This window comes from Sphaeramia orbicularis, chromosome 8, assembly GCF_902148855.1.
Source record: "Sphaeramia orbicularis chromosome 8, fSphaOr1.1, whole genome shotgun sequence".
Classification (NCBI taxonomy): domain Eukaryota; kingdom Metazoa; phylum Chordata; class Actinopteri; order Kurtiformes; family Apogonidae; genus Sphaeramia; species Sphaeramia orbicularis.
Window position 1 is genome coordinate 8,336,725 of NC_043964.1, and position 18,000 is coordinate 8,354,724.

General features: G+C 37.1%; 1 protein-coding gene across 1 annotated transcript in view; it reads left to right on the top strand.

Annotated features, from left to right (window-relative positions):
• LOC115424037 (ras-associating and dilute domain-containing protein-like) overlaps positions 1-17,227 on the top strand; it is a 50,450-nt gene extending 33,223 nt beyond the window's left edge. The window contains 6 exon segments of the mRNA XM_030141118.1: positions 4,263-4,444; positions 4,523-4,804; positions 4,806-4,893; positions 11,058-11,179; positions 13,387-13,526; positions 15,327-17,227. Coding sequence (XP_029996978.1) covers positions 4,263-4,444; positions 4,523-4,804; positions 4,806-4,893; positions 11,058-11,179; positions 13,387-13,526; positions 15,327-15,429 — 917 coding nt within the window. The 3' untranslated portion in view covers positions 15,430-17,227.
• The last annotated feature ends 773 nt before the right edge of the window (positions 17,228-18,000 follow it).

Here is an 18,000-nt window from a genome sequence, read left to right on the forward strand (position 1 = left end):
GGTGTCATGGAAACACCTTATTCTTTTCTGATCAATTAGGGCTTTTAGCCAATAAAGCCTCATCCAAATAAGGCCTGACGGATGTGGTAGGTAGGTAGGTAGGTAGGTAGGTAGGTAGGTAGGTAGGTAGGTAGATAGATAGATAGATAGATAGATAGATAGATAGATAGATAGATAGATAGATAGATAGATAGATAGATAGATAGATAAAAAAAATCCCAGATTCATAGATGGATAATTTACAAAATGAGTAAAAAAAATGAACAAACATCAAAATAAGTACAGATAAAAAATACACCAGTAAATTTAGTGAAAAATGAACAAAATGCGACTTAATTAATCCTGTCTGAATCCGATCAGAAATTCATCTTTGTCACAGCTGTAAGACAAAATTTAAAAACCACACTCAGGCATTAAAAACACCTCAACACACTCAAAAGCATAATACAATGGATAAAAACAAGTAAAACACATAATATGAGTAAAAACACTACATGATACACTACTACTACTTGACACATTCCAGTTTAGAGGATTATGAAGGTGCATCTAATTTTCAGTTTTGTTTTGTTTTTTTAATTTAACCCGGAAAAAAAACTTTAAAAACTCTTTTGCAAGAGTGTCTTGGTCAAGACAGCAGCAGAAGTAGGAGTTACAGACAGTAGAGATTTCATCCATACATCCACACTAAAAATGTACATAAAACACATAATAAAACTCAGTTGTAAAACCACTGTAAACTATTTTATCACCGGTTGTGACACATTCAGCCTCTGTTTACAACCAACTGGGGTAGAGATGAAAGCTGCAGAGGTCGACTGATCGTGGATTTATAAGGTTGATATAAAAACAATCACAGATGCATGGCCAATATCGATTTCTCTGTTTCTTTATAGTGTTATTGTTATTTATGCTCATGATAAATATAAAAATAGTTCCTGCCTAGTTTCAGTTCTTCATCACATTAACTTTTAATGAACAAAGGATTAAATACATTTATGAAGAAACCATTAATATATCATGACTCTGCTGTCGATGCAGATATCGGTCACTATCTGCAAATATTGATTGATTTCGGTATCCACCTAGTATATTGGTGCATGACAGATGATCGATTGGCCAATGTCATCGCTGTCACTTCCCAAAAAGCTTTCAGCAGTTGAAAACATGACTTTATTAACAAGTGAGCAACTATGTCAAAACAATTAATCAATATATGGGCAACTTAATACTATAAAAAAAAAAAGACAGATATTTCAATTAAGATTTTAATCAATTGTCTTCTGACAAATAAGGATGCAAAAATACTCCTCCACTTTACATATTATCGTACTAAAACAATGTAATAACAGACTATGCTGACTTCAAGACCAAACTGAAAATGGTGTTTCTGAGACCTGATCTTGTCAAGTCTTTCTGACCAGTTTGTTTTTTAGTCGGTTTTAATTAAATAACAGCAGATGATTGACAAGGTGTGATGACTAATCACCATGAAGGAGTACCAGGATTGGAGTACCAGTCGGTAATGACCTGTTATGATGAAGCTGACCTCTGCTGCATCATCTGTTAAAACTCTGTCAGTAAAAATATTCTGTAAATGAAGGCTAATTAATTATTCTCTGAGATCATACGTATCAACACAATGATAAAATCGACTCCTGTTACAGTCGTCGTTTCGTCTTCGTGTCTGATCTGAGCCCGGACAGACCTGATGTGAACTCCAACATCCGCGACACTGTAATTACAGTTTCTGTTTTTTTTTTCCGGGACCAGAATCATGGAGTCTCTGTTCTACAAGACGACTGTGTTTACTGTAAACTCCGGTAACCAGACTCTTCTTGTAACAGAAACCAGAAACGTCTGTTGTGTCTGTGGCATGTTTTAACCTGACTGGATCAACACGAGGCTGCACCAGACGATACATAAGAAACTCAACAAATGTTTTTATTCAGTCAGGTCTGAAGAGGCTGCGCTTTGACAATAACATCTGCACCAGAACTGGAATTATTATTATTATGATTATGATGATGATGATTATTATTATTGTTATTATTAACCTTAATTTAACCAGGAAAAAAAGACAAAAGTGCAAAAGTGTCCAGGCCAAAACAGCAGCAGAAGCTACAGAAAATACATACATAAAAACACCACCAATAGATCAAAATGTATTAAAAGTATTCAACAATTTATTTATTTTATTTTATTTTATTTTATTTATTTGCACATCCTTAGACAGCAAGAGAAAAATGTAAAAAACAATTTTCATGCAAGTAAGACCATTGCAACAGAGGATTGAAGCCAAAAAAAGCTTATGTAAATACCCTCCCGGAAATAAACAATACACAGGAAAAAAAAAAGAATTAAAAATGTGATATAACTAAATCTAAAATGAAAACAATTGAAATACAAATCAAATGATACGCAGCCTTACATTTTTTTGTAAATTAGAGTCCTTTTTAGATGCTTTTTAAATAATGATAAAGAAGATGTTGATTTAAGTTCAGGTCGTAGATTATTCCAAAGAACAATGTTCCTTAAAAGCATCTCAAAGCAGAAATCAACTCAATCAGTTAGAAAAACATCTACATGCACATTTATACTTTTTCATTTAGAATGACTTTGAGTGTGTATGCGCATGTCTTTCATGTGTGAATGATTCTAAATCTTAGTGTTATTATTATTATACCCAAACAAGATTTGAATGGGGTCATATTTCTCTAAACCCACTTTTATTAGTCTGTGGTTCATTTATTTGTGTATTTGGACCCTAATAGTTCATATAGTTTGACATTGAACCCTCCAGGTGCTGCAAAGCTATCTTTATATTCATTTTGGTAAAAACTGAGTGGATTTCTACAACCTGTTTCAATTCCTTCTTAATTTGTTACATTTTATAACTAGTTACATCATGACATTAGTACATATAAGGTCAGGAACGGTCAACAACCTGGAGGAGGTGGGTCATGTACATTTAAAGGGCCAGCGCTCAAAATGACCTTCCTAGTGTCATTACTCAAAATAGGGTTGAAGATGGACCTGTGGAGTTGAATTAATGAAGAATTCAGACCCAAGCATAGAGCATACAGTTTATATAGACCACAGGGAATGTTTTAAAATGCATAATTGCATTTAAAAAAGCAAAATGTCACTCCTTTAAATGTGTCCAATTGGATTATTTTGAATGTGATACATAGTCAATTGTTTGTAACAGCTTAAACACAACTTTGTTGTAAAGACATATATATATATATATATATATATATATATATATATATATATATATATATATATATATATATATATATATATAATCATAATGTACAAAAGCCTCTTTCCATAAAGAAAACGTATGATTGATTTAGGAAAACTTCATCTAAAAGCTATCTGTCGTGGATGTCATCAGTGGTAATATTAAATATCTGATGATGTAGTAAAATGGTAAGTTAATCAGACACTATATGTTGAAATTTTGGTGTTTTGGTGCCAATTAGGAGTCATTATTGCAGATATTATTGCTAATATAAGTTGAATAAGACCATGTATGAAAGGGTTAAACACTTAATCTGAGGAAAACCGGATATTTAATAAAGCTAAAAATAAATAAAGTAGTTGTGATCATCAGCTTTATGTGTCAGTAAAGCAGCAACAGGAAACGAGATGAGAGAAATTTCCCTGAATAACATGATAAAAATAAAGCAGCAGAGGAAAAGTATATAGAACGAAACAAAAAGATGTGAGATGAAAACGAATGAGGAACAAGAACAGGACTTATTTTGTTAATTTTGCTAATTTTTATTTATTTTTGGCTGAATAAAATGAGTGCAATGTGAGTTCTTAAACACAAGATGTGCTCGACCAAAATAAACCAAAATAAAGAACCTCAGTCTAAGAATATCCGTCTGTAATTATCGTCCTATTCGTGGTCATGTGTGTTTTTAAGTGGATGCTCGTGTTTCCCTTTAGAGTAATCTCAGCCTTTAAATCTGTCTACACCAATCAGCTTCAGCCCCAGGATTTGACCCCCCCCTGCCCACCCAGCAGGAGGTCCACACCTTCATGGCCTCGGGTTGATTACTCCCCGCTGGATAAAACACCGGCACTTAATCCATCAACGCGCCCTCGGCATATCTTTATTTACCGTTAATAAGGTGTTAACCCAAATACGGCGGCTGTGCATCAGAGTTGAATTTCATTAGACCGCTGCAGTGAAGGCTGGGTTCGCGGTGGTGTATGACGGTGCGTTTTTTCGTTTTTCACTACAGCCGACATCCTGGAGAGCTTCGACAATCACCCGCCGCTCATCCTTCCCAGCAGCACCTTCCACCTGGAGCTGGGGAAGGCCGTGGTGGAGCCCGCCCTGTTCGAGCAGCTGGCCCGGCTACAGGACTTCATACGGCAGCTCCCCTGCACCGAGCATCGGCCTGAACCTGATCCGGTGGACCAGGTACCCTCACAGTCCACCACAGTCCACTTTGATGTCTCTACATCTGCTAATGATTGGTTTTATTTTCCCTGAACTCAGACTCTCGAAGGAACGACCGCAGACAGCCAGTCTACGACCTTGGCCTTGCAGGATCCGACCCATCAGGGGGTCCCGGGTCCGGATCCCTGTCCCTCCCCAGAACAGGATTCGACCTGCCCCTCCGAGCCGTCCCTGGCCCGGGGGACTCATGGTGACCTGAGCAGCTGCGAGGCGGTTCTGACCCAGAAGCTGAAGAGTCTGGAGCTGCAGAACGCCCTCCCAGGCCAGGCTGATCTGGTCTACCACAAAAGCCTGGCCCTGGACCCGTCCTGTCTCCTCACCCCCCCCCAACACCCCCCAGGGCATGGAGCTGGCGGAGCTGGCGGAGCTGGAGGCGGATCTGCAGGAGGGCACTCGGCAGCAGAAGAGAGGTAACAGAACCGGAAGACGTAAAGGTGGAGTGTAGGAGAAAAGGTTCTGGTTTAATGAAAACGGCACAAACCAGGTCCGTGTTTGAGGTTCTGTGAGTGCAGGGATGTCAAAATCTGTTTATTTCAGGGGCCACATATAGTCCGCTACAATCTCAAGTGGGCCGGACCAGTAAATTAATAACATAATAACCTATAAATACATCAACTTCAAATTTAAAACACAAAAAATTTAAGTCGTTTTTTTTTTTTTTTTTTTTACTGTAAGACATTGTTTTAAGGATTTGTTACATATTTTTAGGCTGAATCCCAATTCACCCCTCAGCCCCTCTCCCTTACTCCTACCCCACGGTTTTGCGTGTACACGTGAAGGGGTAGTGTTGTTCTGATTCTCAATTAGATGGAGGGAACGGCTAAGTGGAGGGCCGTATAGCAAACAGAGATATTTCAGGACCACACTACGAACAGAGGGGTAGGAGAAATTTCCCATAATTCTGTTTAAATCATTGGCGAGATGGAGGTGAACACAGCAAAAAAGTGCAGCAGTGTGATGAAAGAAACACACAAATGCACGGATTTTCTTCGTAAACAACTTGATCATTTGATCGACCATTTAATGCTGTTTCAATGTGTAATAGATCACATTTCTGTGGTTTATAGTTGGTAGACGTAAAAAGTTGACCAAAGCCCATGGAACACAGACGGTTACAGCTGCTGATGGTGTGGTGAAGACTTTCAGAAACAAAGTTTTCGCATGTGTTTGTAGTGGCATTGATAACTGCTGATGACGTAACAGGTTGCAAAGGGTTGTCCGATTTCATAGAAGAATGTTTCAAACCCTACCCGTTGTAAGTCCATTTCAAGGGGTAGTGCCAAGTGCAAAGGCCAAGGGGTAGGGGTAAGGGGGGGGGGGGGGGCTAAGGGGTGAATTGGGATTGGGTCTTATACTTTAATTGCAAAAACAACATAAAGAAATCTAGGCCTGTTATAATAGTTGTCTTTAAAAGGCTTAAACTGTCAAAATAAATAGATAAATAAGTAAGTAAGGTTTTTTGTTTTTTTTTTTAACTGAATTTTTATTAAATTTTCTCTCTTTTTTTCAGTACAGTACAATTATACATTCAATTATACAGTTCAATTAATTTCTTTTCCCCCTACACAGCTGCAGATATATTCTCATACACCTCCACAGACATATAATGAAATTTAAGAAAGCAGTAACAATTATAGGAAACAATGATCACTTCAAAAAAAAAATAAAAAAAAAAAATAAAAAAGGCTGTAGACATAAATCTTCGTCAGAGGTAGATTGACAGCACTTTGATAACATGGAGTGTTCTTGCAACACCAGTAAATATTATTGCAGTAGTAAAGGTAACATAGGTTCCCATCTTTTAGTAAATATGGTTTTCTGAAGCCGAAGCAAGTGTGTGATCTGCTCCATCTGGTAAATATCCCAAACTTTTTGAATCCATGTATTATATGAGGGAGGTTCTGGTTTCATCCAGTTGATGGTTATAGACTTTAAGGCAGCGGTGAATAATATATTCAAAAGGTATTTATCTGCTTTTCTATCCAGACCTTCAGGTATTACTCCCAAAACTGCCACTGTGAAGCTTTGTGGGATGTTCATTTTAAAAACCTCCTTCACGGCATTGAACACCTCCCTCCAAAACACACTTAACTTAGGACAAACCCAAAATATATGAGTGTGATTAGCTCTATGGGCTCCGCAGTTCCTCCAGGATGAACTGGGATGTTGGGGATCCATCTTAGACATTATTTCTGGTGTTCTGAAATATCTAATGATTATTTTCCATTTGAATTCCCTCCATGTATTAGAATTTGTAACCAGATGTGCCTCTGTACATACATCGCGCCAGTCATCCTCAGATATGTCCACGTTCGCCTCTGCCTCCCATCTCCCTCTTATCTGCGAGGAGTTATTTTGATTCATAAATAAGAAAATATTATACAATTTAGAAATTACTTTCTTTTCTCTATCACCAGTTTGTAACTCTATCTGATACTTTTCTAGGGGTGTAGGTTTTGCGAATTTATCCCATTCCTTGTGAGTCATCAGAAAAGTTCTAAGTTGCAAATACCTAAAAAAATTTGAACTGGGGAGATCAAAGTCATCTTTCAACTGCTCAAATGTCTTAAATATCCCACCATCAAACAGCTGATGCAGGTAAATCAATCCCTTTTCTGACCATTTTTTAAAGCTGTTGTCTAGATTATTGGGTGTAAAAGACTTCATGTAGCCAATATTTATAGTAAGTAAGGTTTTGACATGTATGTTGATAGTTATTCTGTCTAATCCTTCCACCGGCTGTATCTCTGTCCTTGTTACACTGAATATTTCTCTGGAACAACTGTTATAGATGTTGTTGTGAAACTGCAGTAGATGCAAGACGAAGATGTTCCTCGATGTTGAATCCAACTGAGACTGAAAAGGCTGCTGTTTAGTTTCTGTACAATAATTAAGAGTCATTGAAAAATTGCTTGTGGGTGGGAATGTGGGTCGGTGTCGTAAAAAACTGGTATCTAGTTTCAGCCTAATTTAAAACACACTGGACAGAACAGTATTTCTGTTGTCATAAACAGGCTTTAAAGCCGCACTGACAGCTGAAAAACATTAAGGCGAAGCTGACGCCGGACCGTGATAACCCAGAGGAACCGGAGGATAAACCACAGCGACGGCAGCTCAACGGCCCATTCACATCCTCCACACATGAGGTTTTCATTCACATGACACACGGTTCTGTCACCGAGGGCCTGGCCCAGCCCGGCCCCTGGAATGAGCTCAGCGGCGCTCTTTTCCGCCCAGAACCTCATTTAGCCACCGCCACTGACGGAATCCATTAAGGAAAGTATTTAGTGACTTGACCCCTGGACCTGCTGCATACTTGTCCCCGGCGGATCCAGGTCCACATGAAGGAGCCTCAACATAAAAGCCACGACGCCGTCCTCCTCCTTCATGAGTGGACGTCTGGAATGTGAAGTGGAACGCTGCTCGGGTGGACTCGCACAGGAAGGAGTGTTTCCTCTCACACCCCTATTGTTTTTGGACCCCGCCATCATGAGGTCATACGGAGGAGTGAGAAAGTCTGAAGTCAGGACCGAAAAATAACACATGAAGTCACATGTGACCAGAGCAGAACCCCTAGTCTGGAATCAGTCTGTTGATTATTATCAAGGGTAACGTCAACTCACTGCTTCTGTAAAAGTTAGAGGATGGATTTTAGCTCCTCAGCCGATAGATCATGAGTGTATGTGAAGGCGCTGTGTCTGTCCCAGTCTTTGTCATTGTCGTCTTTGTCGTCGTTGTCATCTTTGTCTTTGTCATCATTTTTGTCGTTGTCGTCTTCGCTGTCATCGTTTTTGCCATTGTCGTCTTCGCCGTCGTCTTTGTCATTGTCGTCATTGTCTTTATCGTCGTTGTCTTTGTCATCATCGTCTTCATCATCTTTGTTGTCTTCATCTTTGTCATCATCATCTTTGTCGTTGTTGTTTTTGCCATCGCCGTCTTTGTCATTGTCTTCGTCTTTGTCATCGTCTTCATCGTTGTTGTCTTTGTCATCATCATCTTTATCGTCTTGGTTAGAAATTTATTCAAACACCTTTTCCGAAACTACTTCTCCGAAACTTTTCTGAAACTTCTGGTTTGATTAATTTCGAATTTTATATGTATCTTCCTTGGGACAATGTGTACACACTTTGTTCACAGTTTGAGAAATTTTGCTTATTGAATTTTTGTCAAATTTTTAAAATACTAAAATTTTTCTTTACTTACAATGGTCCATATTTTGATGGTTTATTACATAGAAATTGTTAGAGATATCAGTATAGTTACTATTGAGCACTGATAGGAAGTCATATATGGACTTTCATTTGGGTCCATGACCTTGAGTGACCTTGAAGGGTCAAACTTAAGGTCACCACTGTTTACATTTCAACAATCTTCCTCTCTGAAATTACTGGCCAGATTTCTTTAAAAATTTTATATGTAGCTTCCATGGGACAATGTCTACAATGTTTGTTTACACTTTTCAGAAATTTAGATTTTTTGAATTTTTCACAAATTTTTGAAGTATTAAAAATCTGCCTTTAAAAAGGGAAGAAACCGAACCTTAAAGACAAAAGATGATGATTATTATCCAACCCTACTCATCATCAATATCATCATCCTCCTCATCCTTGTCCTCCATGTAAAGTTTCCACTGGAACCTGAATCTCCACTGAACTGGGGCATCCAGAGACCAGATGGCCCAGTTCCACTTAATCCTCAACCCATTAAAGCAAATTACAGTTAAACAGAGAAAACACAACAGGTGACCAATTAAAGTAAAGATCTGATGAAGATCCACACTATCCTGCAGCTTTAAACCTTTGTACACAAACAACGGAGTAAATACGAACACAGTAACTGACAGGAAATACAACTCAGATCTCAAAAGAAATGTTCTATTCTATCATAATGGTTTTCAGCTTTGATTAATCTGTTAAATCTTGTAAACCAGGGCTGTCAAACTCATTTTAGTTCAGGGGCCATAAAATAATAGCACAAAATAATAATATAATTATGTATAAATAACAATGTAGAATAACATCACCTATAGATAATTAACTCCAAATTTTTATCTTTGTTTTAGAATGAAAAAAGTAAAATTAACATCATGAAAATATTTACATGTACGAACTATTCTTTAAAAATTTTCTTTGTTAACAAGAAAAACCTGAATTTTCTAGCAAAAAATAAGTGCAATTTTTACAATATTATGACTTAGTTTATCATTTACACACATACATTACAATGTACAGATCACAGTGGATCTACAAATGCACAAAACATTCAGTAACAGACAGAATATTGGTAAAATTCTACTTTATTTTCCTTAGACATTTCAGGTTGTTCATATTTGTGCAGATTATTCAAATTTTTTGTGAAAGGATAGTTTGTAAACATGAACATTTTCATGTAATTTTACTTTTTCACATTAGATCAAGGAAAAAAATCGTAGTTGTCATTATTTATTTATTGTTATCTTATTTATAAGTTATTATGCTATTATTTTACTGGTTCGATCCATTTCAAATCATATTGGTCAGTATTTGGAGCCTGAACTAAAATGATTTAACATCCTTCAGTGTAAATTTTGCATTTCTCAAATTCATCCTCTGGATCGGATTCGACCCACTGGACGGCCAGTTTTGGTCCACAAGCCATATGTTTGACACCCCTCCACTGCACTGTGAGATCTCCTGTGATTAATGTGAGTATTTGTCAGTGAGTCTGGACCCAGGACCTGGTCTGAAGCCGGTGTGGTGGTCTTTTGGCCCACCTTGGCCCCCGTCGTCCATCCGTGGGCCACTGTGGTTTTGCCGAGTGGGTCGTGCTATTTTCAAAGTTTGTAATCCTTTAATCTGGGCCCAAGAATTACACAGAGGTGGTGATGTCAGGAGAGAAAAGAGCAGCGGCCGATCCGTCATGGGAATTTACAGTCGGCTTGGTGCGTGGAATCTTAATCGGCAGTGGCTTTGTTCGCGGCCGGTCCTGCATGGGGGGCAGACGGGCCCGGGAGGGGGAGGGGCCCCGGGGATGGCTGGGAACAGGTCTAGGAACGCCATGGTCTCTGTTTCTATTGGACCATGAGGACCACGAGGGCAGGAAGTCCCCGTCGGACCGTAAACACCGTCATCAGCGCTGATGAATCCCACCTCTATGAATTTAGTTCAAAACAGGGGTGTCAAACATACAGCCCCAGGGCCAAAACCAGCCCACCAAAGGGTCCAATACGGTCTGTGGGATGAACTATGGAAATGGAAAGATTACACTGAAGAGTTTAACAATCAATGAAATCATTTTAGTTCTGGTTCCAAATACAGACCAATATGATGTAAAGTCGGTCGGACCAGTAAAATAATAACATAATAATAACCAATAAATAATGACAACTCCAAATTTTCTCTTTCTTTTAGTGTAAAAAGTAAAATTACATGAAAATATTTACATTTACAACCTCACCTTTCACACAAAATATCAATAACTTCAACAAATATGAACAATATGAAATGTTTTTTGAGAAGTAAGTGTAATGTGAACGTTGTGTATTTTAGCTTAATCTTCATGTTCATGTTCTGATCTACTGTCCATGTCGTTCTAGCTAACGGATGTGCTGAGATGAAGACGGAGAACGTGGAGGGAAGAGACGAGGAAGAGGAGGTGTTCACGGTGGAGCTCCAACGAGGTCCTCATGGTCTGGGCCTGGCCCTCGTCGACGGGATGGTATGACGTCTGACACCGACACCACATTTATATACATTTATTTATAGAAATCTAATCCATTATTATTATTATTATTATTATTATTATTATTATTATTATTATTATTGTTATCATTATTATTATTATTATTATTATTATTATTATTATTATTATTATTATTATTATTTACCCCGGGGCTGTCAAATGCATTTTAGTTCAGGTTTCACATTCAGTCCAATATGATCGAAAACAGGCCAGACCAGTGAAATGATGACAGTGAAAAAAGTCAAATAACATTATGAAAATGTTTACATCTACAAACTATCCTTTATTAAATGTGAATAACACGAACAGCCTGAAATGTATACATAATAATGTAAAATAATAACATAATAATGTATAAATAATAACATAACGTAAAGTAGTAACATAACTTATAAATAATTAACTCCAAACTTTTCTCTTTGTTATAGAGTGAAAAGAAGTAAGATTACATCATGAAAATATTTACACTTACAAACTATCTTTTTAAAAAAGAATTCTCAATAATATGAACAACCTGAAATTTATTAAGAAAAAAGAAGTGCAATTTTAACAATATTCTGCCTCAGTTTATCATTTGCACATGTACAATATAAATTACAGATCACAGTGGATCTACAAATACACAAAACATTTAATAACAGGCAGAATATTGGTCAAATTACACTTTCTTCTCTTAAGACATTTCAGGATGTTCATATTTGTTCAGGTTATTCACATATTTTTATGAAAGAATAGTTTGTAAATGTAAATATATTAATGGAATTTTACTTAAAAATTGAGTTGTCATTATTTATATGGTATTAAGATAGTATTTTACTGGCCCGACCTGCTTTAGATTATATTGTCTGTACATGGAACCTGAACTAAAATGATTTTAACATCCTTGATTGTTAATATCTCCAGTGTATTTTTTTGCATTTTACAAATTCATCCCATGGGTCAGATTGAACCCTTTGGAGGGTCAGTTTTGGCATCTCTGATTTACAACAACAGAACACAGAATGTAGAGGCCGGTCCACATCCACAAACACATGGGTTCAAAGGTTCATTTAATCTGGAAAAGTAGTGTAAAAACCTGGCGTAGCTGCTCAGATCTGACGTTGAAGACTAATCAGATCAGACGTTAAACTGTGGGATTGAATGGAACACAAATACTGATCACACCGTCGGGTCTTAATGAAACACCAGGGCTTTTCAGTCCAGTTCAGAAGATGAAGACCAGTACAAACCAGTTCTAACTGCACTGTGGTGACGGCCTTAATGAAGAAGTTTTAGAGAATGAATGTAGTTGAAGTTAGAGCAGTTTTACCCTCAAACTGTGACCATTAATGCTAAATATTCTACAGTATTTTACAGTATTATACATATTGTACAGTGGAACCTCGCAGTACAGATTTAATTCAGGAGGAGGAGGAGGAGGAGGAGGATTATTATTCTTGGGAGGAAGAATCTCCTTCCAGTAAAGCGTCAGGTAGAAGAATGGTTGGGGTTTTCTCTCTCTCCAGTTAATTTGTTCTGTCTGTCCTCACTTTCATCACTGTTCACACCTGCAGGTCACTTTATTATAAACGTATCCAGACAAATCTGCTTTGTTCTGCTTTTTAAAATGTTCCAAAAATGTGCTGGACCATTGTCATTAAATAAAATAAAGCAGCTGCAGGACCTGAACTTAATTTGCCTGGATGATTTTTTTTCTACTAAATCATAAACCTCTGTCCACGTCACTAACACTTTTTTGAAATTATTCATAGAAATCTCCTCCTCCACTCCACTGTCCTCATTGGGGTTTCCTAATCTCCTCCTCCGTCTGAACGCTGATGCTCCTGAACCTGTGGAGGTTCCCCATGAGTTAGGAAACACCTGCTCCTGCTGCGGATTTACACTCTTATTTCCAGACAAATATTCTCAAGAACCGCGGCTCATAACGCAAACTTCTCGTACTTTCTTGTTTTTTGGGACTGGAATGGATTAATTATAGTTCAGTTATTTTCAGTGGTGAAAAATGTTTCATAAAGTGAGTAAATTGATAATTGAACTCGTACTGCGTGGTTCCACTGTAGTGTATCAGTCTTTTCTAACTTTACCAACATTCCAAACAGCGCCTCCTACTGGTCACTCCACACCTGGCTGTAACAAACCGATGCAAACAGGTCTTTTTTTTTTTTTTTTGATAATTTTTCCAGAAAACTCCTCTGAGAATGAGTGGGATTTATGTGAAGTCGGTGGTTCCAGACTCTCCAGCTGCTCATTGTCAGAAACTGCGAACGGGCGACCGGATCCTGGCGGTGAATGGTGTCAGCCTGGTCGGTATGGAGTACAACATGTAAGTCAAAACACACCTGGGAACGCCTCGTCTTCTTTAATAATAACAATGATGATGAACTTTTGTCCAAACATAGGCAAGAATAAAATATAAAGGTGCACAGAAGGCAAAAAGAAATTACAGATTTAAACAGAACACTCCTGAATATTCAAGGCAATAAAGTAAACAAAAAAAGAAAAGAAAATGTCACAAAATTATCACTATTCTATTGTGGCTCTTCAACAACATGTGAAATGAAGTAGGAAGAAGCCGGGCTTATATTGTCCTACTCCAAATTTATACAACTAATGCATACAGTCCATTAAATTAGATTAGATTACATTATTGTTTATTGTTTATACGGATCTCCATCAGCTTCCACCATAGCAGTTGCTACTCTTCCTGGGGTCCATTAAAATACAGATACAGATACAAAATACATACATAAAGACAAGTTTACTATTCATTGTTATCATCAGCAAGATGAACATTTCATCTCAACAGACAAACCTTAAAACATTTAAACTTTTATCCTTACAGCAACTTGGATTGCGAGAGTCAAAACAATCATTTGCATTACTGTATTTCCTTGAGTAGCTCCTGTTTGAGATTAGATTAGATTAGAGCCAATTTTATTGTTATTACACATTATTAGCATTGAACCAGAAGTGTAATCAGTAGATATACAGTATGTACATCATATACAGCAGTGGTTGTCAAACTTTTTACACTAGAGTACCCCCTGAAATACTTTTTTAGCCCAGTACCCCCAACTCTCACTTCAGCATTTCTGATTGAAAAAATTTGTTACTGTGCCAAAGGCGTCTGTTTATATTTTCAAAACTTTGTAGACAACATATATTTAATTTAAATTTCTTAAAAATAACTAATCTTTATGAGTAAATTTTGTGTGCAAAATATAAACTGAAAAGTACCCTCTTTCATTGATAAGAAAAAAAGTAATTTATGAATAAATGAATCTTTCATCAACAAAAAATAATTACTGATTTACTGAAATAAACTGATCTTGAATAATATAAAATAGAAATGCTCTTAAAATGTTTGTAAAGTTTAGTATATGAATGTATTTATTGTGTTTTATGTTTCAGCATTAATTCTCATTATTTATTTTGTATTCAGTACATGATGACTTATTAAATGTATTTATCTCAAAAAAATGTCAAGTACCACCTGGGCTTCTTCCAAGTACCCCTGGGGGTCTGTGTACCCCCATTTGAGAAAGACTGATATACAGGATAGATTTTGAGGTGCTATAAATATACTATATGGATTATTATATACAGTAAAATATATATTTATATACAATAAATAAAGAATAGATCTGTTATTCCCAGAATCAGAATCAGATTACTTTATTGTCATTCAGGCAAATTACATCAAAGATGCACTGCAGAACGGAATGACGATGCAGGGTCAACACTAAAAACACATGTAGTTTTAAAAAAAAAACACCTGAGATAAAATAAATTATAAAATACCAGTGAGGTAGTGTAGTGAGTAATAAACAAATATAAAACGAGAGAATAAATATGTACTTATTGCACAAATAAGTAAAAAGTGATTGCACAATTTTCAGTTGAAATACTGAAGAAGAGAACAAGTGATATCATACCATTAATAACTATTACTCTTACACTCTCGTTTATTGTTAATATATCGCTGGAAAATAAATAAATAAATAATTTTGTGATGCTTTCAGACTGTTTGATATTTTGTTCCATTCCATTAGCAAAGTGTTGTTTCATATTTCTTCGTATTTGCATTGGAGTTAAATTCTGATCGTGTTCTGTTTTGTTACAGTGGGAGGGAACTGATCCGATCGTCTGGAGACTCGCTCAGACTCCTGGTGGCGAAAATCGACTCCAAAACCACCCACAGGGCCTCGGCGACCACCAAGTGCTGATGGGAGGAGAGGGCGCCGGATGGTTACGATGTGCAATCGGAAACGCCGAAGGACGAGGGGTCCCGTGGCATCGAAGTCAGTATTTGTCACGGGGTGGATTCCAGGCCAAAGACGAACTCGACTGTTCAGAGCATCGAGACGATCAGACAAAGCTGCGCTGGTTTCGCCGCCGTGAACGCCACCTCCAACCAAAGTTAGACTGTGGGTGTCGGACGCTGTCGGTTCCAAACCCATAAACCACAGGACTGGACTGGACCGGACCGGACCGAGTGGAGCTGAACGTCTGCAAAATGGAGTTGGATCAACGCGCTTCTTCACGTCTGGATTCAACTGGAACTATTTTTACATTTATTTTTAAATCGTTACTTTAGGGATATTTTAGAAACTGTGAAACGCTGCAGAAACATGTAGTCTGGTAGAGATTCACCATGTCTGAAAATACAGGTTCATACATTTCCTATAAAAAAATCTCCATGTTGATATTTAATTTGTCTCGGTTAAAGATGCTGACGAGAAATATTTTAAAGATTCCTGATTATTTACAAAGACGCGCAGTGATTCAAATCCACACAAACGACACTGATCTGATACTGAAACAAAATACAACTACTTTATGGAACAACATTCACTCAAATAACGTCTCAGAGATTTTGAGTTTATGCTTTTTACGTCTTAAGGTGTCTCATTCCAGCACATTTACCTTTTCCTTTTACATTTTAACTACTTCAAACATAAACTATATGGCCAAAAGTATTGGGACACGTCATGTCTACAGCTGTAAGATGTCCTGTTCATGTTGATTTCAGATAAAAACATCAATATTTCCTTAAAGTTTAATGGGAGATTTTTCTTCTTAAGTGAAAAGTGAAGAAAGTAGATGTTTAGGTGTGGTAGAAAATGTTTATTTATAGTCCGAGTATAAAAAATATTATAGAAATATTAGAAAATATCTGCAGAATAAATGCAGAAGAGGGTGACAGTTGAATTTAAACAAAAATTAATTTGGAAGTCACTACAAAAATAGTTTTTAAATACACTCAGAGGTTGTTGAACTCCTCAATCTTTAAAAGTCTCATAATATTTTTCTCAGATCATATAAAACAACATAAAACAGTTTCATCTTGTGTTGTATTTCCCAACAAAACAGACATAAAAACAGGTGATTTCAGTGAAGCCAGTGTAAACCCACCGTTCAGAGCCAGACTCTCATCTTCAGATCAGTCAATACAACAAATAAACTGTTCTTTTCTGCTGGTTTCATGGTGGTTTTGTTCTAACCAACGCCTGTTAACGGTGGTTCATACATGGGATTATTATCCTATGAGTCTGCTTTGTTTGGAGGTAAATACTGCCTAATATGCCTTTAATATTTACACTCAAAATCTCTGTGACGTTATTAGCACATTCCTAAAGCCTTAAACCCTTTAATGCTCTTTAAATAAACCCAGGAATATAAGAGCTGATTTCCTTTTGGTTAAAGGAAACCAGTACAGTAATCAGTACCAGTAATCAGTACAAACACAGATTCACATACACTGTAATAATAATAATAATAATACGACACAGTATTTATGGTTATAGCCAGTGGTTTTGGCCCAAATTCAAAACCACATTCAATTTTTTCTGCTCATTTTGAGTCTGTATTTTCATTCCTGTAAACCACGGGTGTAAAACTCATTTTAGTTCAGGGGCCACATCCAGCCCAATGTGAGCTCAAGTGGGCCGGACCAGTGAAATGATAGGCATTAAAACCTATAAACAGTAATCCCAATTTTTTTCTTTGTTTTAGTGTGAAAAAGTCAAATTACCTGAACTACCATGTACAACCTGACATTTTTAAAGAAAAATAAGTGCAGTTTCAACAATATTATGTCTCGGCATATTATTAAGACTTATTAAATACACAAAATGTTTAGTAACAGGCAGAATATGGTTAAAATTGCACTTTTCTTTACAAATTACAGGTTCATATTTGTTCAGGTTATTCACATTTTATTGTGAAAGGATAGTTTGTAAATGTAAATATTTTCATAGTGTAATTTTATCTTTTTCACATTAAAAATGTGTAGTTGTCATTATTTATAGGTTATTATACTATTATTTTACTTGAGATCACATTAGGCTGTTTGTGGCTCCTCAACTAAAATGAGTTCAACACCATTGTCTGTTAATATCTTCAGTGTAATTTTTGCAAATTCATCCCACGGACCGGATCGGACCCTTAGGTGGGCCAGTTTTGGCCCATGGGCCGTATGTTGGACACCCCAGCTGTAAACAATGACACAAAGTATTCAGTTTTGTTCTATTTATATCTGTCAGTATTAAATATTATTTGGACTTTGCAGATGTTGCATTTTGTTGATGTGAAGCGGCCCGGTGCCGTCTGGTTCTGGTTTTACTGCAGCGTTGTGTGTTTTAGTGAAGTGGATCTCCAGCTGGTGGACTGGGTGGACTGGGTGGAGTCTGGGTGTGGTGGCTGCATGGCACGCTTTAGCGGCTGTTTATAGCAGCTCTGTGGTTTCCACAAGCCCAGCACTTTCCACCGCCTCCCCCTCCAGCCCCGTTCTCCCT